Genomic DNA, 25802 nt, shown 5'->3' on the forward strand with positions numbered 1-25802 from the left:
TGGTCATTCTCCAATAAATTCAGAGCTTGGCATGCACTACGGTAAGTGTCATGTATAGTACCGTTTACAGTTCTCAAATACTCAAAGGATGTCGGACCGGGTACATTCACCAAAAGCAGGCGTAGAAGGAAGCATTCATGTTGATTGGGGTGAACGGTGTAGAGTCTTCCTATCGTGGTATCTTTGAAGATGGTAGGTTGGCCGTCGACTGACTTCCCTGTTTTCGACGTTCAAATACTTTATTTTTAGTATTCCACGTGTAATACGAAGGCACTTAAGTATACAGCAGTTTTTTTTGTAAAAGAATCATTTTTGCAAAGCGAAAAAAAAGCTGTTAATGTTGTATCCGGTGGATTCAGGGCTCTTTGTTGCACGTTGGTTTCCGTGAAATAAACACGTTGACCATTCTGTAAATGTACCGCTAAGTGAACAACAGCTGGACTACGTTCATGTATCGGAAATGAAAGAATTCGCCAAACAGCTTCATTACTGCTTATGTATCTTCCAGCCTGATATTGTACGATTTCGTCGAAATCTTTGATTTCGGGCTGCAAGCCAAAAACCGCCATGTCACTGCCTTTGTTGACGTATTTACATATGTATTTGATTGCCTTTACGGAGTTACAGTATTCAACGTTTATGTGTGCATTAAATGTTTTTGATAATAATGGGGAATATGGAACAACCCACTGGTTATCTACTTCGATGGTGGTACCGTTACGCTTCTTTATTATTGCTGTTTTACCGCCATCTTCAGTAGATCTTCTTCTATATTGTGGGTAACCATCATTGCCAGTAATTGTCTTTGATACTAAAAGTCGAGGATATTGCTTTGTGCACCTTCCTTTGGCCATGCATGGTGAATTTTCGTGCAGTGCACCGCAAGGTCCATGTATCATATTTTTTACAATAATATCATGTAACCCCTTATCGACATTTTTATCAGGTATTTCAGCGGAAATCACATCATTAATTTCGTTCGAAGTAATTTTTTTATGTAGCCAGATTAGTATATGTGCGTGTGGCAAACCTCGTTTTTGCCATTCCACTGAGTACATCCAGCTTCGCACTGACCCAAACACTTCAAGTTTTACTATGTAGTTTATCAGTGATTTCAACTTTTGCCGGAAGAAACGGGCCGTAATGTCATGCCTATGAACCGCCGATTGGCCTTGAAGTAAAAACTGCAGTATCTCGTCCCAAGATTGATTACATGTAAATGTAATAAATAAATCTGGACGACCATAGAGACGAACATACGCAATAGCATCTTGAGTATATTCATGCATATGACGGGGACTGCCAGCATATGACGAAGGTAAAATTGTTAATCTTCCAACGTTTGTGGTATTACCGTCATTTATAACTGCATCTCGCAAATGAATGTATTGTTCAGAGCGGAGCTTGGTCTGATTCAGGCGGATATATAGCAAACGTTCTGATTCAATTTTAGCATACATATCAACGACAAATTGATGAAACATTTCACGGCATTTTAAAATATAATTTTCTTCATCCTGCCGAATCATTAGTCTATAGGAATAATAATGCATTGCACTGCATTTCTTATTCATTTCTTTGTTAGTGGCTGGATTCATCAATTTAATATTAAAGTGATAGCCGTCGGCTCCATCCCAAAATATGATAGGATATTGTAGGGCATCGTAGCATCGATGAGTTTCAGCAATTCTTAACAACTGAGTGTTTCGCTTATGAAGAATAATATCTCGAGGTAAAATCTGATCACCGACCATAGCGATTGCCACTTCGTCGATAGTTGGAGCATTGTATCTACGCACATGTTGGCCAGGAGGCGTTTTGTCAGCGGAAATAACAATTTTATGCGTATCAGTAGGCATCAAATCGATGGCTGTTTTGAACAGACGCAATAAATTATTATTTTCGTGGAAAAGATGTTGCAATTGGGAAACGATTGTCCTTTCAACCTTGGGAGAAATTTCGCAACGTGCATTCAATTCAGAATTTCTATCACTGATGAAGTACAATTGTAAAAATTTATGATTCTTGCCTGAGAATGGTAGAAGGGACCCTGCTCTATGATAAATTTGCCCTTTTACTTTGAAAGTAGACATAAATTGATCTGGATTTTCGATTTGGGCTCCAAACGACGTCATTTGGAAACATGAGTTGTATTTTTCTGATTTTTGACAAAAAACGCTTAGATTCTGACTTAGTTCCAGTAAGGAAAGTCTTCAATGGCTCTGGTGGTGCAGCCAATAGAGGAAGTTTAACTTTTCCTGATGCGCAACACATTCCCATTGTTTCACCATTGAATTTCAAGGCCTTGCAATAGGGACAAATTTTAGACATGGTCCCGATTTGAACACATCTACTCAAGCTATAATCATCGACTGGGCTATACCTGAATGTCAGGCGATAAATTTCAGGTTGCTCTGATTCCTCGGCACGCTTTCTTTTCTTACTTTCTCTATCAGCAGCAAGCCTGATTTCTTGCTGTTCTTGTGATTCCTCGGCACGCTTTCTTTTCTTACTTTCTCTATCAGCAGCAAGCCTGATTTCTTGCTGTTCTTGTGATTCCTCGGCACGCCTTCTTTTTTCAATTTCTCTTTTAGCAGCAAGTCTGCTTTCGCGTTGCTCTGGTAGTTCCTCGGCACGCTTTCTGTTCTTTCTTTCTCTATCAGCCTCAAGCCTGTTTCCTTGCTGTTCTTTTGATTCCTCGGCACGCTTTCTTTTCTGACTTTTTCTATCAGCAGCAAGTTTTTTGGCATAGACTCTTTGAGCATTTTCATCGGCTTTTGCCATTGTAAGTTCATCAGTCATTTTAAACTTAAACATTAATAGATTTCTACGTGAACATATATGTCTTAAATATCTTTAATGACGTCACCGTCATAGCAAAAATGACGACAACTAACTTCATGACGTCAGTCGACACAGAAACATGACGTCACGTGACAGACACACAGATCCACAGACAGACAACTTATTTTTATATATATAGATTGTTTGATTTTATTCTCTCTTTTTTTTGTCCTGTTCTATCATTATGTCTAAACTTTTTTAATAAAATACTTTTATGAATGAAGGTCGTCTTTGTTTTATTCTTGTTCTCCCTCGCCTCCCCACAAAGAAATTACGTTGGATCTACAAAAATAATGAAAAAAAAGTAAAAAAAAAGGAAGGAGGGTGTTGTTCCCCCAGCAAAAAAACAAAAAAAAAAACAAAAAAAAACGCAAAAGACAAAGCAGAGATTCTAGAAAAGACTTCCACTTGGTCGCACTCAGTGCACTAAAAAAGAAAAATAAAGATACAAATATTAGAAAAATAGGATAACCATTTGAAGTAAATGACAGCTAATCAGAAACGACAAAAAAAAAAAAAAAAAAAAAAAAAACAAGTGACCATTCGAAGATTGGGAACGAAACCTTTTCCTGGTGACTACTGCTGCCTGTCTGCTTTTTTTGGGTTTTATTAATTCCGCTAATTGGCAGTGTTTTGAAATGAGAAGGAATGCGAATTGAACATTATCTCTTTATTAGACTATCTTAAAGAGAATTTATAGAAATATCCCCCAAGCGATTTCTTTTTGTACTTAATTTTTAGTTTCAGTTGCCTCTTTTTGCTAAAAGATATTAGTAAAGCATTTAATGTGAAAACTTGCCTCCTTATCTGCTCCCTCCCCACACCTGCTCCCTCGGTCTCCCACCTCGTCAAATGTCCATTTAAGGTGGAAATTCGATAAACCTCGTCAAAAAGAGCTAAATGATCGGAGGGCTAAATCAGATTCAAAATGACCTTTTCTACTGTATGATTTTAGAGATTTGTCTATTGAATGTTTGTGTTTGTGCAGCCTTTCCCTCAATTGTATTCTCAATGTATTCTGCCTATTAGAATTTTCCGCAGAAATACGGGACTCTATTTACGCCAATATCAAGAATAGGATCGGTTCTATCTTTCCTGAATTGAAAAAAAACGTGCAACGTTGAGAACAGTTTTAAAGAACTTATTCGTTATACTGTACCTCTAAGTATGAAAAAATTCGAGGAAATCCTCACTGGAGCCTCGCTTTTGTTGTCCGACCGCAAGGACAGAGTTCATCGACAAGGCATAGAATTCTTCGTATTCACCAACTGCCAAAAAAGCTCAATCTCTTTCACCTCTGTCTCAGAAAGAATAGCCGTCTTACGACTGAAGGGAGCTGCCAAGAATTTCTCTGTCATCCAAGCCTATACTCCAGACTCCACCAGAAGTGAGGAAGATCGTGATGAATCCTATTTCACACTACAAAGCGGCATCGACCAAATCCATAAGAAAGACGTACTGATTGTCATCGGGGATTTTAACGCTATATAATACCAGTCGATCCGATATAATGGGGACTTTTGGCTACAGAAAACTCAATGTGAGAGGCGAATGATTGCTCGACTTCTATCGAGAAAAGGAGTAATTTGTAACGAACAAAATGTTCAAACACCGCCATCAACGTAAAGTAACTTAGAGATCCCCAGGCGGTAAAACCGAGAACATGATTGATATATGCTGATATCGAAGCGCTGGAAGTCGTCCGTACTATACACAGTAGCATCACCTGGAGCAGACTTCGACTCTGATCACACTCTCCTGATGTCAGGGTTCAAGCTAAACATGAGAAAATTGCAAAAAGCTCACGAAATCCCAAGATTCCTGGTGGGTCTGCTGCGGGAAGTCGAAAAAGGCAGACCAACACTTCCAATGCTAAACTCCCAATCCTAAACCATGGATCACAAATGACATCATTGCGCTATGCGAGGATAAGAGAATCTTTTGTAATAAATCTGACCGCCACAGCTGGGATACTTACAACTCCTCAAGACAAGAGTAGAGCGAGAGATCAGAAAGGCACTACGTAACCACATGTGGAAGAAATTCGAAGACTGCGAAGTACTGTTCAAGCAGGGGAACATCAGAGCAGTTTTCAGAATGGTACGTGAGTTAAACCGGAAAAAAGAGCCGCAAGCTTCAGTGATCCTGAGCAAAGGCGGTTAGCGATTCAAAGATGAAACTTGAAAGATGGAAAGAATACTTTAACGATAAACTGACTCCCCCAGTAGCCGCGGATCCTGAAATACTAACCCACTTCCCCATACCCAACCAAGACCACCACCCCCACCCAAGTCAGAAACCGAGTCAGCAATCAAGTCGCTCAAACAAGGAAAAGCCCCTGGTCCAGACGGAGTCACCACTGAACTCATTAACGTCGGATCGGATTTTATAACTGATATGTACCATGCCATTGTGTTTTCGGTGTGGGAAACCGGTCACGTACCCCGTCAGTGGTGCAAGGCTGCAATTGTACCATTCATAAAAAGGGGTCAAAGAAAGAGTGTGGAAACTACCGTCCAATCAGCCTCACGAGCTATCAGTCACGTGTCCTATCAAGAGTCCTACTCCAATGCATACAAGTAACAACTGCCTTTGCCATTGGAGAATATTAGGCAGACTTCCGCCCTGGGAGATCAACAGTTGATCAGATATTTTTCGTTTGACAACTCGTGGAACGATACATTGAATTCAACCAAGAACTCTATCAACCATTCGTTGATTTCAGTCAGGCATTTGACCTGATATGGCGCAAAGGAATGTCAGAAGAGTTCACAACTTCGCCAGGAGTACTCGAGGGTTGCATTATCACGTCAGGCAGGAGACAGGTTGAAACGGTTGACCACTGTCAGTACCTTGGTAGTCAACTCTTCTCAGGTAATTGTTACAGCTCTAACTGCAGCATCGACTTGCATTTGCTATCTCTAGCTTCTGAAGACTAGCCAATAATAATAATAATAATACATTGTGTTCACATCGCTCTTTACTTAGGTAGCGATATTGCGCTGTCTATGAAATATTCAAAATTTCTGCTTTCCCAAGGTTGTTTCTTCTTCGTACCTTAATCGAAGCTATGCTTTCATTAAATTTATCTTTTCATATGAGCAAACAAATTAATCGAAAATAAGATAAGATTGCCTCTTGGTAGTCACTTTTTTGGGGAGCAAAATTACTGCTTCGCTGTTTATGCCACCTATTTTTGAATACTGTTTGAAATAAAATAAAATTTGAGCGACTTGGTTCAGCAGTAACTGAAACTCTAAAAAAAAAATTCAATTTTGATATCAATGTTTGAATTGTTTTGAAATTTTCGAAATAAACTGACTCTTTTATATTTCCCTATATTTGTTGGATTCTAAAAACTAATGCTTTAGTGAAAACACAAAACTGACGCAACGAAACAGGATTCGAAGCAGAAAAATCCTTAAGAATAGATTAATGCTCTATAAGTCATGCTCTATATCCTACAGAATAATGCTCTATAAGTCATTTACCGGCCATGAAATCACTAAATTTTGCTCCACAATTTTAATTCTCTAAAAAGTACAAGTAGCTTAGTTTTCTGTAAAGCACTAGTTTTTTAGTATTTTAAAGCTATAGACAGCCATCACGAGTCAGTTTACATGAACCTTTTTTTTTATATTATGCTTCATAAACTGTAAAGTAGTAATTTTTGTTCGTTATAGTTTTAACTTCGCTCTTTACATTCATCATAAAAACAGTTTTTTCAAATTGATTTTTGTGCCTTTTTAGGTTTTAATTAATGAGCAATATACCTTACAAGAAGATTTTTGCCCAACTAACCTAGCAAAACGAATGAAATGTATCTATCTGGTATATTTTTAATATTTTAAAAAGGGACTGTCAAGAATTGACACTCCAAAAGAAATGGTTCATTGAAAAATAGTTTGTATTGTGTGACATTGGTAGATGAGATTCAATCAGATAAATTAGAATGGAGTTTTTTGGAAAAATGAAGATGAGGAAACCATATCTTCTCCCTTCATAAGTTCATGAACTTACAGGAAATGTATTTACAATAGAAAATTTACGGAACTCTGGCTCCCCCCATCCGAAAAATACCCCCGCGGAGCATATAGAAAAATATAAAATGATGGAGTCTAATAAAGAAAAAAAAGATATAAACAAAAATTCTTGAAAAAGACTGTCATAGTCTTTTGCAGCGCTATAGTACTAACTAAGTAAAGAACGATGCTGGCACAATGTATTATTTACTTTTATTTATTTATTTATTTATTTATATATTTTTTTGGTTTTAGACAAGGGTACTTTGTATAGAAGTAGTTGCGTGCTTGTGTATTATTCAGAACAGACTCAATAAGTGAAGTTAGGTTCTTTCGTGAAGCAAAACCTATCAAGAGGTGTGGCTCCAAAATGCGTCGCGAGGATGGCCGGGACCTAAGTAATTAAATCTAGCCAGATTTAATTGGAGTGCATTATAATGAGTTAACTGTTGGAACTGAGTAAATTTAGCCTCACTTACTTTAACCAGAGTTAATTTAGCCATATTTAATTTGAAAGCCGTATAACGAACTAGCTGTTAGGATCTAATTTTCTTCTGTGTTTTTTTAGGGTCTCCTGTTGTCCGTCGTGCAATACAAACGCAAATGAGGGCAACAAAGTTCAATGTTTTATTAACGACATACGAGTACGTCATTAAAGATAAGGCTGTGCTATCAAAAATTCGCTGGAAATACTTGATTATTGACGAAGGTCATAGAATGAAAAATCATCATTGCAAACTAACTACTGTCCTCAATCAGAATTATATTGCTACACACAGGCTTTTATTAACTGGTAAGTGCTTTTTTATAATCAATTTTTATTTATTATTTTTATTTGGAGACATTTAAGTAACTTAGTTACTTCTATTTTGTGATGTATGTAGCTTATTGATTGTATATTTTTCTCCTTGCCTTCTACATGAAGTAATTTCTGTATATATTGGTTTAGTTCTCTTTTTTATTTATTTTTATTATAGATTCCGTCATTTTTGAAATCACTGGCGTTTAGTTTCTTGTCCTTTTTCGATGCTGAAGGGTTTTCACCATGATGGCTAGTTTTTCCTTTAGGTCTACTAATAAGTATAGTAAGTTTACATGGATCAGTTTTCAAAAATATGTTGCATAAACTGTGAAGCAGTTCTTCTTCGTACTGAGTCTGTACCTTAGCCTGGTCTTTAGCAAAAAGTTGTCGGTTAAATTTTTTGATCCTGTGTCAGCACCTTGAGTCTAACATCATAGCCTTCCACCTTCGAGATGTAAGGAGGTAATCAATTTGAGCTTTCACTCTTCCACCGCGGGACTCCCAGGTATATATGAGGCAGGGCTTGTGTCTAAACCAAGTATTAGCCACAGCAAGATTGTTCTACATTGCGAACAGGAATAGTCTGTTTCCATTAGAGTACCTTTCGCCGAGGCCATGATTGCCAATCGCCTGTTCAGAGTCATTCAGCCTGCCACCGATCCTTGCATTAAAGTTACCTCCAATCGCGAGTATGTCTTTTCGTGGGAATCCTTTCAATGACCATTTGAATCTGACTGTAAAACTGATGTTTTAGGGATTCAGGCGCATCTCTGGTTGAGGCGTATACGCTAAGGACGGTCATGTTGTAATTTTTGGCCTTTAAATTTCGCCCATACAACCCTGCTAGATACTCCCTCATATTCGAAGAATCCAGTGACCGCTTTTGGGGACAATATGAGACCTGCTCCTGCTAAACTGGAGCCATCAGTTGGTCTTGAGTTGTAAAATATGACCTTCTTCCTAGACGGTGCTTCTAGGGTAGACGCGTCACGTCCATTCAACCTCGTCTCAGAGACGCATAAGATGTTAAGATTATAAATATGAAGTTGTTCAGCTATAAAGCTTGTGTCAGGAGACATTTAATCGATCATAGGTTCTAGCAGCCAAAGTTTAGGCCTGGTCTTCTTGATATGGTGGTAGCTAGCTCAATTTTCGATGAGGGCGTAAGTCTCGTCCCATCGCGTAAAACCGGGGATGCCGTAGCCCAACTTTTACTCTTCGTCGCATTCATCATCGTATTTTTAGCTAGCCCACCTTTCGACGAGGGTGCAAGTATCGTCGCATCACATAAAACTGGGGATGCCGTAGCCAGACTTTTACTCTGTATCAGATTTATCATCTTTGCTGGACGTTTCATGGGGATGAGTTTCACCATAAGGTTCCCAGTCCTGCGGTCACTCGGAACGGGTAAACCACCACCTTGCTTGGCGTGAAGCTCTGTGATGTTTACACCTTTTCACCACTTTGAGGTAGGCTGACGGATTTCCTATGCTACTTAAGGACGGAGGGTCGAGCCTCATTGCCTGGGGCTCCAACACCGCCGTGGAAATTTCCAAGCTTAGCTAGCCCCTTGCTCCCGCCTATAGTCAGCAATAGGATGTCGCAGACATAAATAAATATAATTTTAAGTGCTTTAAGGCTACATGGATTATGGCTAAAAAAAAAGGCTTCAAGCACACCATTTAAATCGAATTTCAATACTCTTTTCTTGTCCAGTCTATCGTCCACCCTCCAAAAATCTTTCTCTGTGCAGGATGGCTACACGAACGTTCCTCCCCATATTCTTACCACTTTACTTTCCTTACTTTTTAAGATTCAAGACCATCCAATCCTTCCAATTTACCTCAATCCCAAAAGTTTCTACCCTCAAATCCTTCTACTCTTTACAATGACCCATAAAGTGCTCTAAGTCATTATTTCCTCTGCATATCGGCCAAAATTTGGACCCTTCCGTAACCTGAACCTCCACAAATACTTCCTTCTATCACTGAAAGGCAAAAATTACCCGTTATTGAAATGACCCGTCTCATATCCTCCCCCTGAAGTCCCACTTTAAAATAATATTCTTCCCCACATGCCTCTTTGACCTCCACGTAGACACCTAGAGACGCTTTCGCAGTCTGACCAGTCTGCCATAACTGGATCTCCTGCTCTTGCAGTACAGTTTTTATCTCTCTTGCCACGGATCATAATTCTCCTAAGCCTATCCCCTCATTCCAAATTCCTGACATCCCGCAACTATTGAGCATTTTCTTTATTTGATTTGGCCATGAATCTTTCCTATTATCTTTTTGTCATTTCTCTATATGCTGCCTTAACTAATCTATCCTCAGGCAAAGATGTTATCCTTTCCAAAAAAAATATTTATACTAGTCTCTTATTCCTACGGGTATCTAGGCCTAAATCTGCTCTTACAACTAGACTATTAAACTTAACAATCTCTTAAAGTACCTAAGCCGAATCCTTTCTAACCCCGTTCCTTTCTCACACCCCCATAATTCTGATCCATACTGTACTACTGAAATCAACTTTCCTTCAAAAATTGTCTTCTGTAGCTTAATTTCGTTTAGGCACAATTCTTGAATACTACGTTTAAGGAACATTCCCATCGCTCTATTCTCTTTAATTAACAGTTCCTCTATATGCCTCTTCCATTTTTTCATTTGCCATTAACTTAATTCCTAAATAATTAAATCCTTCAACTACTTTTATTTCCTCCCCTCTATAGCTAAATCGTAGCCCCCCTTATTCTCCCACTATCCTCAAACGTCACAACTACCAACTTATCTTTATTCAAAGCCCACTGTTTTTCATTAAAATACTCTGAAGTTAGGTCTACGAGTTTTTGAAGATTTCCCTTACTATCCGCCAGTAGCGCCATCTACAAATAGTAATAAAAATCCTATTAGCTGTAACTTGATACTTAGTGCCTTTTTCTGTTTTAGATAGTCCTCTATATCATTAAAATATAGAGAGAATAGCCTAGGAGACAAGAACATCCTTGTTTTACTCCTATCCTTCTTTGAACTACCCTCAAAATGCGGCTACCAACCCTCACAACTGCCCTTACTACGAAATATATCTTAACTATAATCATTACAAATGCTCTCGGCAGGCCTATTCCTAATAAACTTTTTATCAGTAATTCCCTATCAACTCCATCAAAGGTCTGACTGCTGGCTTTCTAATCATACTATATTCCTAAGACCTACATTTTCATCTAGTCCTCTATTCCCTTGTCTCTCCTTTTCCTCTAAATAATCTGGCCGCTATAAAAACACTATAAAAACTCGCCTCCCTTTTTCCTAGTATATTTATTTAATTAAACTGTGTAAAATAAATGCATGTCCTATTGTACTATAATTTTCTCTAAATCCTGCTTGAACTTCCACCAGTCTTTTTCCTCTTTCCAGCCACTTACATAGCCTTTTTACACAAAATCTTAGAAAATAGCTTACTTAATGTGTTCCCTAATGTTATAAGCCTATAATGCTTATGTTTTTCTGGGTTTCCTTTTTTTAAAAGGGGTACTGCTATTGACGCGATAGCATCGTCAATCGTCACCAGATCCGGTGACGAGGTTAGTGGGAAGAAGCTCTTGGCTCTTCTGACCTCGTCACAAGTACCATATGAGCTCTTGGCTCTTGTTTCTTTCTTTTTTTATGTGGCGCCTGCTACTGCCAAAAATTGCAGAAGTTCGTACGGAAGTCTTCAACAAAAATTGGTTTTGGTTTTTTTACGTACTTATGATGTATAAATTCCTCTCGCTTCTCAACGAAACTAAAAAAAAACAACACACAACTCAAGTAAAATTATCAAATTTAAGAAGCCCAATTTTCCAGAGGGTGTATTTTTGTGGGGGGTAGGGGGGTAATTGAACTCTGCTAAGAATTGACTCTTTCAAACAGTTCGTGGTAACGAACTGTAGTAAGGAGCGATCCGGCTCAATAGTAACCAAAACTCTAAAAAATTGAATTTTGATATCAATAGCTACATCAAAGAATCGCATTTTAATGCTGATTTTAAATATATAAGTTTCATCAAGTTTAGGTCTCACCCATCAAAAGTTACGAGCCTGACAAAATTTGCCTTATTTAGGAAAATAGGGGAAAACACCCCCTAAAAGTCGTAGGATCTTAACGAAAATGACACCATCAGATTCAGCGTATCAGATAACCCTACTGTAGAAGTTTCCAGCTCCTATCCACAAAAATGTGGAATTTTGTATTTTTTGCCAGAAGACAAATCACGGGTGCGTGTTTATTTGTTTGTTTGTTGGTTGTTTTTTTTTTCCCAGGGTTCATCGTATTGACCAATTTTGATATCAATAGCTACATCAAAGAATCGCATTTTAATGCTGATTTTAAATATATAAGTTTCATCAAGTTTAGTCTCACCCATCAAAAGTTACGAGCCTGACAAAATTTGCCTCATTTAGGAAAATAGGGGGAAACACCCCCTAAAAGTCGTAGGATCTTAACGAAAATGACACCATCAGATTCAGCGTATCAGATAACATTTTAATGCTGATTTTAAATATATAAGTTTCATCAAGTTTAGTCTCACCCATCAAAAGTTACGAGCCTGACAAAATTTGCCTTATTTAGGAAAATAGGGGGAAACACCCCCTAAAAGTTGTAGGATCTTAACGAAAATGACACCATCAGATTCAGCGTATCAGAGAATCTTACTGTAGAAGTTTCAAGCTCCTATCTACAAAAATGTGGAATTTTGTATTTTTTGCCAGAAGACAAATCACGGGTGCGTGTTTATTTGTTTGTTTTTTTTTTGTTTTTTTTCCCCCAGGGTTCATCGTATTGACCAAGTGCTCCTAGAATGTTGCAAGAGGGCTCATTCTAACGGAAATGAAAAGTTCTAGTGCCCTTTTTAAGTGACCAAAAAAATTGGAGGGCATCTAGGCCCCCTCCCACGCTCAATTTTCCCCCAAAGTCAACGGATCAAAATTTTGAGATATCCATTTTGTTCAGCATAGTCGAAAACCATAATAACTATGTCTTTGGGGAGGACTTACTCCCCCACAGTCCCTGGGGGAGGGGCTGCAAGTTACAAACTTCGACCAGTGTTTACATATAATAATGGTTATTGGGAAGTGTACAGAAGTTTTCAGGGGGATTTTTTTGGTTTTGGGGGTAGGGTTGAGGGGAGGGGGCTATGTGGGAGGATCTTTCCTTGGAGAAATATGTCGTGGAGGAAGAGAAATTCAATGAAAAGGGGGCAGGGCGCAGGACGAATCTGGTCACGTTAGAAAAGAACGTCAAATTCATAGCTTAATATACAATGCTGGGTGTTCGGAGCCTCTCTATTATGGAGTATAATTTGAAAATAACACAACTATACGAGCGATAAAACATATATACCACAACCATAACTCAACTAACGAAAGAACTGCTAAGAGATAACACAACTATAAAGCGAAAACAGGTGAAAACTAATGGGAAAATAAACGAATTAAGAGGTGGAAGGGTCCCAGAGAAAAAATATAATCTTTTTCTAATTTTGAGCCTAACTTCCGCAAAGGAGTAATAATGTCAGAAGCCCCGAAATACCGAATTATTTTCTTTTTCCTATAAGACCGGGGTAAATGAAACAGAAACTTACAATAGCGGAAATATAATATACACAATTCAGCCAGATCTTGTCTTTTTTTTCAGGATAGGTGAAATACCAGATAGGAAAAGTATTGAATGGTCGCAAAAACTAGTGTATAGCAATGCAAGCACTTTTCGATAATAATGACCACGATTAGCTACTATTTTACCATAACCCGCTTTAAGTTTTCTTTAATATGCCGTACAATATTGATTCTAAAAGCTAGTAGATTCCAATAAATATGAATGCTTGACCGCCGCAAATCAGAGACACAATGGATGGAGAAGTTAGAACGCGGATTTCAAATGGGCATAGACTTTGCATTAAAGACTAGTTACTCACACTTATCAATATTCAATGACAGACCAACAGTTTTGAAATGTTTTGAAATAGATGATACGGAATTCGAGAGGCTAGATCTAGAACGGCTAGATCTAGAAGTATATCATCCGCATATGCAATACAAAGACATTTACCAAATTACAAAAAAGAAAGGGCATAATTTTGTATAACACACTGCGATACAAATACTGAAAAGATACGGTGAAAGAACACCACCTTGAACCACTTCCAAGCGGGTTGGAATATTCCCATAACAATTAGAGTAAAACTTAACCGAATATGGGAATCAAACAGTTCGTGGTAACGAACTGTAGTAAGGAGCGACCCGGCTCAATAGTAAACGAAACTCTAAAAAACGGAATTTCGATCCTAAAAGAAATATCAAAAGAATCGGATTTTTATGCTGATTTTAAATATATACGTTTCATCAAATTTAGTCTTTGTCATCAAAAGTTAAGAGCCTGAGAAAATTTGCCTTATTTTGGAAAATAGGGGGAAACACCCCCTAAAAGTCACAGGATCTTAACGAAAATCGCACCATCTCATTCAGAGTGTCAGAGAACCCTGTAGAAAAAATTTCAAGGTCCAATCTACAAAAATGTGGAATTTCGTATTTTTTGCCAGAAGACAAATCACGGATGCGTGTTCATTTGTTTTTTGTTTTTTTTCCAGGGGTCATCGTATCGACCAAGTGATCCTAGAGTGTTGCAAGAGGGCTCATTCTAACGGAAATAAAAAGTTCTAGTTCCCTTTTTAAGTGACCAAAAAAATTGGAGGGCACCTAGGCCCCCTCCCACGCTCATTTTTTTCCCAAATTCAACGGATCAAAATTTTGAGATAGCCATTTTGTTCCGCATAGTCAAAAACCATAATAACTATGTCTTTGGGGATGACTTACCCCCCACAGTCCCTGGGGGAGGGGCTGCAAGTTACAAACTTTGACCAATGTTTACATACAGTAATAGTTACTGGGAAGTGTACCGACGTTATCAAGGGTTTTTTTTTTTGGTTTGGGTGTGGGGTTCAGGGGAGGGGGCTATATGGGAGGATCTTTCCTTGGAGGAATATTTCATGGGGGAAGAGGAATTCAATGAAAAGGGCGCAGGACTTTCTAGCATTACTATAAAAAAAAAACAATGAAAATATAAACATGAAAAAGTTTTTTCAATTGAAAGTAAGGAGAAGCATTAAAACTTAAAACAAACAGAGATTATTACGCATATGAGGGGTTCTAAAAATACTTTAGCATAAAGAGCGAGGTATTTAGGAGGAGATAAATACTTCGCTCTTTATGCTAAAAAAAAATTAAGTAATTTCAACTATTTATTCTACGGCCTTTCTGATTCAGGGGTCATTCTTAAAGAATTGGGACAAAACAAGATTTAGTGTGAAGAGCAAGGTATTAACGAGGGGACCAACCCTCTCATATATATAATCAAAAATATAAGAATATAAAAGTTTGTTACGTAAGTTAATTCTTAAGTTACGTATTTTGTTTACTAATAAAAACGTTCGTTAAAAATTAAAAGATCTAGTTGCCTTTTTAAGTAACCGAAAAATTGGAGGGCAACTAGGCCTCCTTCCCCACCCCTTATTTCTCAAAATTGTCTGATCAAAACTAAGAGAAAGCCATTTAGCCAAAAAAAGAATTAATATGCAAATTTCATTTTAAGAATTTATGTACGGAGAGCCAAAATCAGACATGCATTAATTCAAAAACTTTCAGAAATTAAATAAAAAAAACAAGTTTTTTGAAATGAAAGCAAGGAGCGACATTAAAACTTAAAACGAACAGAAATTACTCCGTATATGAAAGGGGCTTTTCATCCTCGACACCCCGCTCCTTGCTCTAAAGTTTGATTCTTTCTCGCAACTCTACTTTTTAAAACAATAAAAAACTGTAGCGTAAGGAGCGGGGTGTCGAGGAGGAAAAGCCCCTTTCATATACGGAGTAATTTCTGTTCGTTTTAAGTTTTAATGTCGCTCCTTACTTTCATTTCAAAAAACTTGTTTTTTTTATTTAATTTATTTTAGAGTTGAGTGTGGACTTTGTATTAGAGTTGAGGTCGAGAAAGCGTCGGTCTCCTTGAATTTACGAGAAAAATTTAGAGTTAATTCATTGGACTCTCAATCTGCTAAAAACTGACTCGTTTTATTGTAGAGTTTATGCTACAGTTGCCGTCGAAATCGAACTATTCATTTGGATCCCCTCCGCTAAAAATTGCCCCTTTTTATCTTTGAGTTTAGTTTTGGAGTTTATGTTAGAGTTGAAATCGAAATACTGTTGATCGTATCTGAAAGGAAAATATGGTATTCATTCATTGTACTCTCTCTGCTAGAAACTGAATCTTTTTATTTTTGCTTTGTGCTGTAAATAATGGATTATAAAGAGGAAAAAAGAATATTTAAAAAAAGAGAACATTTTAATATTAAAAGAGGAATACAGCGAAGGAAAGAAGGAAAGAACTGTTTCTTTTATTAATGCTTCAGCAAACGAACATTTGATCGAAGGCGTCCCAATGGTTGTCCAAAGTCAACGAAACAAAAATACATTATCAATGCAATAATTGAGTTTGGGCCAAGTCTTGATTAATAAGTGCAAAATTAAAGGAAAATATATTCTTAAGATTATAAACGAATTATTCATTTAGAAATTAGTGGGTTTTGAGCGTAAACAGTAATATTAAAAAAAAAATGGGTCATCTGGGCCCATCAGAACCTATTTCGGTCTGACGCATTGTATTTTCTTTAATTTTTTTATAGGTACACCTCTTCAGAATAAACTGCCTGAGCTCTGGGCTCTGTTGAACTTCTTACTGCCTTCGATCTTCAAATCAGTAACAACATTTGATCAGTGGTTCAATGCCCCCTTCGCAACAACGGGCGAAAAGGTTGAACTGAACGAAGAAGAAACTATTCTCATTATCCGTCGTCTTCATAAAGTTCTTCGTCCTTTCCTCTTGAGAAGGTAAGGCATTTTTGTATAATAATTGTTAATTTTTTCCTACTACCGATACTTCTTCTTAGTTTAAGAAAAATTTAGTATTAGGCCCCAATTTTTTGTCGCTATCCCCAGGGGCGCTGCAAGAAGGTGACCACGACTAATTTCTTTTGCTGGTATGGCAGATTGATAGAATATATTAGTACGTATCTACTTCATATGTACGCAAATTTATTGAATTTGGCTTGTATGGGACCTTTGTTAATTTGAGAAGACAACTGTAAAATAAAGACATCAAAATGTCTGCTCTAGAAATGGCTGGTCTGGCCATTATTATCCTTCTTTTTACCAAATTATTGGTAAAAAGAATCGTCTACATATATACATTGTGTATATTATAATATTAGCCAATTGTTATTCATTTACTCTGCCAAAAACACGGTAGTGAACACAATCATCTTCATTCTTGTAATAAATCCCTAGGGAAATTTTAGGTGAATATTCTTCTTGAGGTTACTGCTGGGATGAAGGCCAATAATAACGTTCTTTTGGATAGATTAAATTCTACAGTTTCTCTAAAGTACTGGAAACTAAAATATTTGAATCGGGAAGAATATAAATATGCTCTGCAAAGAAGTTGGACGATAATAATGAAATTTTGAACCTTAAAATATTGCAAGATTCTTTCTAGGTTAAAAAATTATTATTCATTTGCTGTACAAAAAACAATGTAGTGAACACAATAACATTCAGTCTTGTAATAAATCCGTAGAGACTTTCAAATATTATTTATATAATTAATTTTTTTATGCTAAGGAAATTTTGAGGAAAAAAAAAAAACTAATCCTAGTTCTTATTATGACCCTGTGACCTTCTCAGATCACAGAAAAAATATTACATATATATATATATATATATATATATATATATATATATATATATATATATATATATATATATATATATATATATATATATATATATATATATATATATATATATATATATATATATACCCCACCAACTATTATGTGTAATAATCTATACCTCATTATTCTAATGATTGCCCTTGAGCTTTGTTGATGGTGATTGCTAATCGAACACTCCCTGTGTCCTGGTCGTCATTTATATATCCCCCCTGTGCACCCCGGTAGATATATATATATATATATATATATATATATATATATATATATATATATATATATATATATATATATATATATATATATACTAGCTGTTGGGGTGGCGCTTCGCGCCACCCCAACACCTAGTTGGTGGGGGCGCTTCGCGCCCCCCCCCAAGCCCCCCCGCGCGCGTAAGTCGTTACGCACCATAATAGTTACGCGCCATTGTAGTTGTGTCCCTATGTCCCACCTGTGAATATAGATAGATATATATATATATATATATATATATATATATATATATATATATATATATATATATATATATATATATATATATATATATATATATATATATATATATATATATATATATATATATATATGGTTTTAACTACGTAAAACTTGCGAATATACAACATTCTTTGCTGTCCCATTGTCTTTGCATATAAATAGATTGTCAGGTTTACCGACTCTTGAACATGCAACATATAATGGTCCATGGGAAAACAATCTGTATTCAGATCTATACCTCATGATTCTAATGATTGCCCTTGAGCTTTGTTGATGGTGATTGCTAATCGACCATTCCCTGTCCCGGTCGTCATTTATATCCCCCTGTTTCCCCCGGTGTCCCCGTTGTAGTTGTGTCCCTGTGTCCCGGTCGTCATTTATATTCCCTGTGTCCCGGTCGTCATTTGTATCCCGGTGTCCCGGTCTGTATATACATTCGTTTTTTAGTATTGTTTTTCTCCTTTATTTTTTTCCTTTTTTTTTCTTTTTAGCTTATTTAGATTTTTAGATTTTTTAGTTTTTTTATTAGTTTTTAGTTTTTTTTTCTTTTTAGTTTTTTTGTCCCGGTCGTCATTTATATCCCCCTGTTTCCCCCGGTGTCCCCGTTGTAGTTGTGTCCCTGTGTCCCGGTCGTCATTTATATTCCCTGTGTCCCGGTCGTCATTTGTATCCCGGTGTACCGGTCTGTATATACATTCGTTTTTTAGTTTTGTTTTTCTCCTTTATTTTTTTCCTTTTTTTTTTCTTTTTTAGTTTATTTAGATTTTTAGATTTTTTAGTTTTTTTATTAGTTTTTAGTTTTTTTTTCTTTTTAGTTTTTTTGTAGTTTTTACCTTCTTTTTAGTTTTGTTAGTTTTTTTTTTTACTTATGTCCTGGTCGTCATTTATACTCCCTGTGTCCCGGTGCTTTGTTGATTGCTAATCGAACATTCCTTTTGTCCTGGTCGCTTTCTCTTTGAGTGTCGTCATTTATTTTTTTCTTTTTTAGTTCTTTTAGTTTTTACCTTTTTTAGTTTTTTTTAGTTTTTTAGATGAAAATTTTTTTTAGTTTTTTCCTTTTTTTCTTTTTAGTTTTTTATTGGTTTTTACCTTTATTTTAGCTTATTTTTCAGTTTTTTCCTTTTTTTTTAGTTTTTTTTTTTTTTTTTTTGTTTTTTACCTCTTTTTAGTTTTTTTAGTTTTTTTAGTTTTTTTAGTTTTTTAGCTTTTTTACTTTTTTTATTAGTTTTTAGTTTTTTTGTAGTTTTTGCCTTTTTTTAGTTTTTTCAGTTTTTTTTTTAGTTTTTTATTGGTTTTTACCTTTATTTTAGCTTATTTTTCAGTTTTTTCCTTTTTTTTAGTTTTTTTTAGTTTTTAGTTTTTTTAGTTTTTTACCTTTTTTTAGTTTTTTTAGTTTTTTTAGTTTTTTAGCTTTTTTATTTTTTTTATTAGTTTTTAGTTTTTTTTGTAGTTTTTGCCTTTTTTTTAGTTTTTTAGCTTTTTTATTAGTTTTTAGTTTTTTTTGTAGTTTTTGCCTTTTTTTACTTTTTTTAGTTTTTTAGCTTTTTTATTTTTTTTATTAGTTTTTAGTTTTTTTTGTAGTTTTTGCCTTTTTTTAGTTTTTCAGTTTTGACGTCACCTGATCCAGTTTTTTCAGGTGACGTCACCTGATCCATCCACAGACAGACAGACAACTTATTTTTATATATATAGATATATATATATATATATATATATATATATATATATATATATATATATATATATATATATATATATATATATATATATATATATATATATATATATATTTATTTATATGTTTTTAACTACGTAAAACTTGCGAATATACAACATTCTTGGCTGTCCCATTGTCTGTGCATATAAATAGATTGTCAGGTTTACCGACTCTTGAACATGCAACATAAAATTGTCCATGGGAAAAACAATCTGTATTCAGATCTATACCTCATTATTCTAATGATTACCCTTGAGCTTTGTTGATGGTGATTGCTAATCGAACATTCCCTGTGTCCCGGTCGACATTTGTGTCCCGGTCTGTAATTTCTCTTTGAGTGTCCCGGTCGTTATTTATATCCCCTGTGTCCCGGTCGTCATTTGTGTCCCGGTGCTTTGTTGATGGTGATTGCTAATCGAACATTCCCTGTGTCCCGGTCGCTTTCTCTTTGAGTGTCCCGGTCGTCATTTATATTTCCTATGTCCCGGTGTCCAGGTCGTCATTTGTGTCCCGATGTCCCGGTCTGTAATTTGTCAGTCGACAAACATGACGTCACTCGACAGAAATAACACACAGACATCTTATTTTTATATATATAGATATATACTAGCTTTGGCCCTGCACTCGGCAGGCTTCTATATATGGATTCTCATTGTCCCTTGTGTTCTAACCGCAGACAATTTGCTGTCTTTTCATATTGCTGTTTTTTCAAAGAAATTTGATTATTAAAGCAAGTCGAATTTCTAACAATGATATCTACTAAGCTTCAAAGTTTTGGTTTCTAAGTTTTTTCTTTTTTAGTTTCTTTTTTATTGAATTTTTTTGGTTTTTTCTTTATTTAGGTTTTTAGTTTTTTTTTAGTTTTTTCTTTTTTCCTTTTTAGTTTTTTTTTACTTTTTTCTTTTTAGTTTTTTTTTTACTTTTTTACATTTTTTTTTTTTTGATTTAGTTTTCTTCTGTTTTTAGTTTTCTTTTTCTTCTTTATTTTTTAGTTTTTTTTCTCTTTTTTCAGTTTTTCTTCTTTTTTTTTCTTTTTTGCAACTTTTTTTTATGTCTTAAAAAGAAAGCCTCTTTCACTATTGCAGGCAGAATCACTTATACTTACTTCTGACCTATCTAGATTGTTTTTTTATGCGAGAATATCCCGAAATACTAATTTTCCTGACAAAATATAGATCTGTTCTCGAGAAAAAACAAAGTTATTGCTTGTTTATAAAGACATAGTATTTATATACCAATAATATATATATATATATATATATATATATATATATATATATATATATATATATATATATATATATATACCTAGTTGGGTGGGGCGCTTCGCCCCCCCCCCCAAGCCCCCCCGCGCGCGTAAGTCGTTACGCGCCATATTAGTTACGCGCCATTGTAGTTGTGTCCCTATGTCCCACCTGTGAATATATATATATATATATATATATATATATATATATATATATATATATATATATATATATATATATATATATATATATATATATATGTTTTTAACTACGTAAAACTTGCGAATATACAACATTCTTTGCTGTCCCATTGTCTGTGCATATAAATAGAATGTCAGGTTTAACGACTCTTGAACATGCAACATATAATGGTCCATGGGAAAACAATCCGTATTCAGATCTATACCTCATGATTCTAATGATTGCCCTTGAGCTTTGTTGATGGTGATTGCTAATCGACGATTCCCTGTGTCGCCATCGTCATTTATATATCCCCCTGAGCCCCCCGGCGTCCCTGTTGTAGTTGTGTCCCTGTGTCTCGGTCGTCATTTGTGTCCCGGTCTGTATATACATTCGTTTTTGTTTTTGAATTGGTCTTTTTTTAGGTTTTAGTTTTTTACCTTTTTTTAGTTTTTTTTTTTAGTTTTGTTTTTCTCCTTTATTTTTCATTTTTTTTTCTTTTTCATTTTTTAGCTTTTTAGCTTTTTTAGTTTTTTATTAGTTTTTAGTTTTTTTTTCTTTTTAGTTTTTTTGTAGTTTTTACCTTTTTTTTAGTTTTTAATTTTTTTTTACTTATGTCCTGGTCGTCATTTATACTTCCTGTGTCCCGGTCGTCATTTGTGTCTCGGTGCTTTGTTGATGGTGATTGCTAATCGAACATTCCTTGTGTCCCGGTCGTCATTTATATTCCCTATGTGCCGGTGTCCCGGTCGTCATTTGTGTCCCGATGTCCCGGTCTGTAATTTCGTCAGTCGAAAACATGACGTCAGTCGACACAGAAACATGACATCACCTGAAAGATCCACATCCACAGACAGACAACTTATTTTTATATATATAGATATATATATATATATATATGTATATATATATATATATATATATATATATATATATATATATATATATATATATATATATATACATATATATATATATATATGTGTGTATATATGTATATATATATATATATGTATATATATATATATATATATATATGTGTGTATATATGTATATATATATATGTATATATATATATATATATATATATATATATATATATATATATATATATATATATATATATATATATATATATATATATATATACATATATATATATATGTATATATATATATATATATATATATATATATATATATATATATATATATATATATATATATATATATATTTATACATGTTCGTTCTTTACTAGGTAGCACCTTATCTAGATCTATCAGTTTTATTAATCCATATCGAAATCCTCTGTAATACTGCCAGAGCGAATCTTTGTTAACCGAGAAAACTTGTTTACATACACATTTGACAGCTTCTCAAAAATTTTGTAATTCAGATGTTTTTTCTTTTTATTATTTGTAACTGTCAGTTATTTATATTCTCTCTAGATTGAAGAAAGAGGTAGAAAGTCAACTGCCAGATAAGATTGAATACATTATTAAATGTGACATGTCTGGATTACAGAAAGTTTTATACTCACATTTACACACAAAAGGTGCCATGTTGACAGACGGCTCCGAAAAGGGGAAATCAGGCCAAGGTGGTTCAAAGCAGCTGATGAACACCATTATGCAGCTTAGAAAGCTGTGTAACCATCCTTTCATGTTCCCACATATTGAAGAAGCATATGCAAGACACGTTGGAATACAAGGTATGTATTAGGGGTAGGGGTTGGCGTATGGACGTCATCCAGGGTTTTACTGCTTTTGAAATTTCATATACTGTGCTTTTAAATGGCTTAAACTCCCAAGAGAACTTAGGAGAGGATTTCAAAAAGGACTTCCAACAGTTGCCATCACTTGTTGCCATTACAATTGGAGTTACATTTGAAGATAATCGAACTTAAGCTGTATTTTTTACACTTGTAGTAGCACTTTAAAATAGATTCCCTTTCTTCCAAGTTTAATCCAACTGTCAATATTAATCTATAAAGTTGACAAGAACAGTTCAGTTAAACAAGAGAGTAAATAAAATTGTACTTGAAAAAATTTCATGGGCTTTGATTTTAAATGGCTTAAACTCCCAAGAGAACTTAGGAGAGGATTTCAAAAAGGACTTCCAACAGTTGCCATCACTTGTTGCCATTACAATTAGAGTTACATTTGAAGATAGTCGAACTTCAGCTGTATTTTTTACACTTGTAGTAGCACTTTAAAATAGATTCCCTTTCTTCCAAGTTTAATCCAACTGTCAATATTAATCTATAAAGTTGACAAGAACAGTTCAGTTAAACAAGAGAGTAAATAAGATTGTGCTTCTAAACATTTGTAGATCTTTGAGCCCCTTTACCTTGATTGTAGAGCCCCTGTAGATTTTGATTTGTAAATCTTTGATCCTCCTAGTTAGAGCCCCCTCCCCCCAAGTGTCTTTTCGAGTCGTAAGAAAGCTACAAAAATGCACTTAAACAACTTTTATTGTGTTTGGTAAAGTTTCAAACTTTTATCTTATTTAACTCTCAAGATGCTTTGAAGTCGGTGATGTTCCCAATGCCTTATGTCTACTTTTCTCACTTAATCTCTTAAAAATTATCAAGCCGAACATGATTCTCCCAGAAAGTTGTTCACTGGATCCCCTTCTTTTTCCGAGATGAAATTAGAATATTTTGGCTTGTTAAAGAGCCTTTTTCAGATACCAAACCGAAACCCTGGGGAAATTATTCAATCCCCCGTCCTCCAAAGAATTTCAGACTAAGATGTATAATGTATGATGCTTTACCTTTAAGAGGTAGCTTGAGTTGTGCGGCTGAGGCTTGGTCTTAGAGGAGGTAGGTGTGTAGGAACCAGAAATATTGTAGATATCTTGGAATGCAGGAACTCTGATTATTGTTGGCCGTCCGAAAATTTGGGAAGTTTAACATATACGAAAAAGCGGAAAAATAGACAAATTTATGCAGAATGTACACGGAATTATGGGATAATCTTTAAAAATTTGGGATGTTACGTTACGTGCTCAAAAACTTCCCTGCTGCAGATATGTCTCGCTTAGAGCATATAGGCTTGTGTGTAATTATTAGTCATTGTAACAATAAATATATCTATATCCGTATTTAAGAATATGTCTTAATAAAATACTTTTAATTTTCAATTTTTTGAAACCTTAGAAGAAGTAGAAATATGGGACTGGTTCTAGTCATGCATCTTGCCTGTTATTTATTCCTGTGAAGAATAAAAAGTTTGTCACTCTTTTCGCGTCGGAGAAAAAAATTAATTTGCTGGTCAAATATGCTGTAAAGATGACGAAACAGTTGAATCACAATATTAGTTTTGTTTGATCCTTACTCGTATTAAATAAAAAAATAAGTTTTTTAAATGAAAGTAAGGAGCGACATTAAAACTTAAGACGAACAGAAATTACTCCGTATATGAAAGGGGCTTTTCCTCCTCAACGCCTCGATCTTTACGCTAAAGTTTGACTCTTTCTCTTAACTCTACTTTTTAAAACAGTAACAAACTTTAGCGTAAAGATCGGGGCGTTGAGGAGGAAAAGCCCCTTTCATATATGGAGTAATTTCTGTTAGAAAGTGTAAATTTTGTTTGATCAGACGGAGTAGAATATTCAAAATTAAGGAAAGTGTTGCTCCTAAAAAAATTTCTAATATATCTGCAAGGAAAATGCAAAAAATCCCCTTAAAAGAAATGCCAATTGATTAATTTGACAGCTCTTCAAATTTTATGTGGTGCCACCCGCTTTGATTGTAAACTTTGCCGACAGAACTATATTGTCTTCTTATGATAGCCGACTTTGTAAGAAATCATACCATAAGAATGTAAAGCAAGGTTTTTTTTTCCCCAGAGGGGAGTTTATGGGCAAAATATACCGGAATCGTATCGGTATGCTACCGATATATCGGAGTTGGACCACAAAAATCCATATCGGTTGGGCCCTAGGTAAGAGATTACAGATAAGCTACTTAAAATTATTAAGAAAAAGGTTATTAAGAAAAAGGGATGTTGCTAGCGATTTTAGGAAAACTCTAATTAAACCACCCTATAAGAAAGGTGATAAAAGTGAGTGTGATAATTATAGAGGTATTTGCCTGGTTTCTGTGGGAAGTAAATTATTTAGTATGATGATATTTTTAGACTTCACTTTACTTTTTCACTTTTTTGGACTTTATTTTTTAGGCGCTGTAGATAAAGTTTTAAGAGAAGTATAGTGTGGTTTTAGGAAGGATATAGGATGTGTCGATCAAATTTTCACTCTTATTTAATAATTGAGTTATCAAACAGGTTTTAGTTCTCAGTTTTATGGATAATGAGTAATCGTTTGATTCAGCTCGTACAAGAGCTTTAGAGAAGGTCCTATCCTTGTATGGTATATCAGATAAATACATTGAAGTGATTAGCGCTATGTACGAGAATAATATTAGTTATGCTCAGGGTGCAAGAATATCTTGGATTTTTTTTAAAGAAGACTAAGTCATTTGGACTAAATGAAGGTGAAAAAGTAATGGTGGGGTTTGAAGAAATTTATAATTATTTTGTTCAATTTCTTTTGTTTGTCTTAGACCAGGACACTTCCTATCGAAACTGTTGTCGTAGAAACAAAAAGGGCTCATTCGATTGGAATTGGAAGAACTAGTGCCCTTTTTAGCAGTCGATAGTGATTGGAGGGCA

At 35.1% G+C, this 25802-nt stretch overlaps 1 protein-coding gene across 1 annotated transcript in view; it reads left to right on the forward strand.

Moving 5' to 3' along the window:
- LOC136038605 (ATP-dependent helicase brm-like) overlaps positions 1–25802 on the forward strand; it is a 114999-nt gene that overhangs the window by 57283 nt on the left and 31914 nt on the right. Inside the window, exons 10-12 of the mRNA XM_065721818.1 lie at positions 7435–7659; positions 16384–16588; positions 22575–22837. Coding sequence (XP_065577890.1) covers positions 7435–7659; positions 16384–16588; positions 22575–22837 — 693 coding nt within the window. The remainder of the gene's footprint in view (positions 1–7434; positions 7660–16383; positions 16589–22574; positions 22838–25802) is intronic.

The sequence above is a fragment of the Artemia franciscana genome, chromosome 2 (genome assembly GCF_032884065.1).
Source record: "Artemia franciscana chromosome 2, ASM3288406v1, whole genome shotgun sequence".
Taxonomy (NCBI): Eukaryota; Metazoa; Arthropoda; class Branchiopoda; order Anostraca; family Artemiidae; genus Artemia; species Artemia franciscana.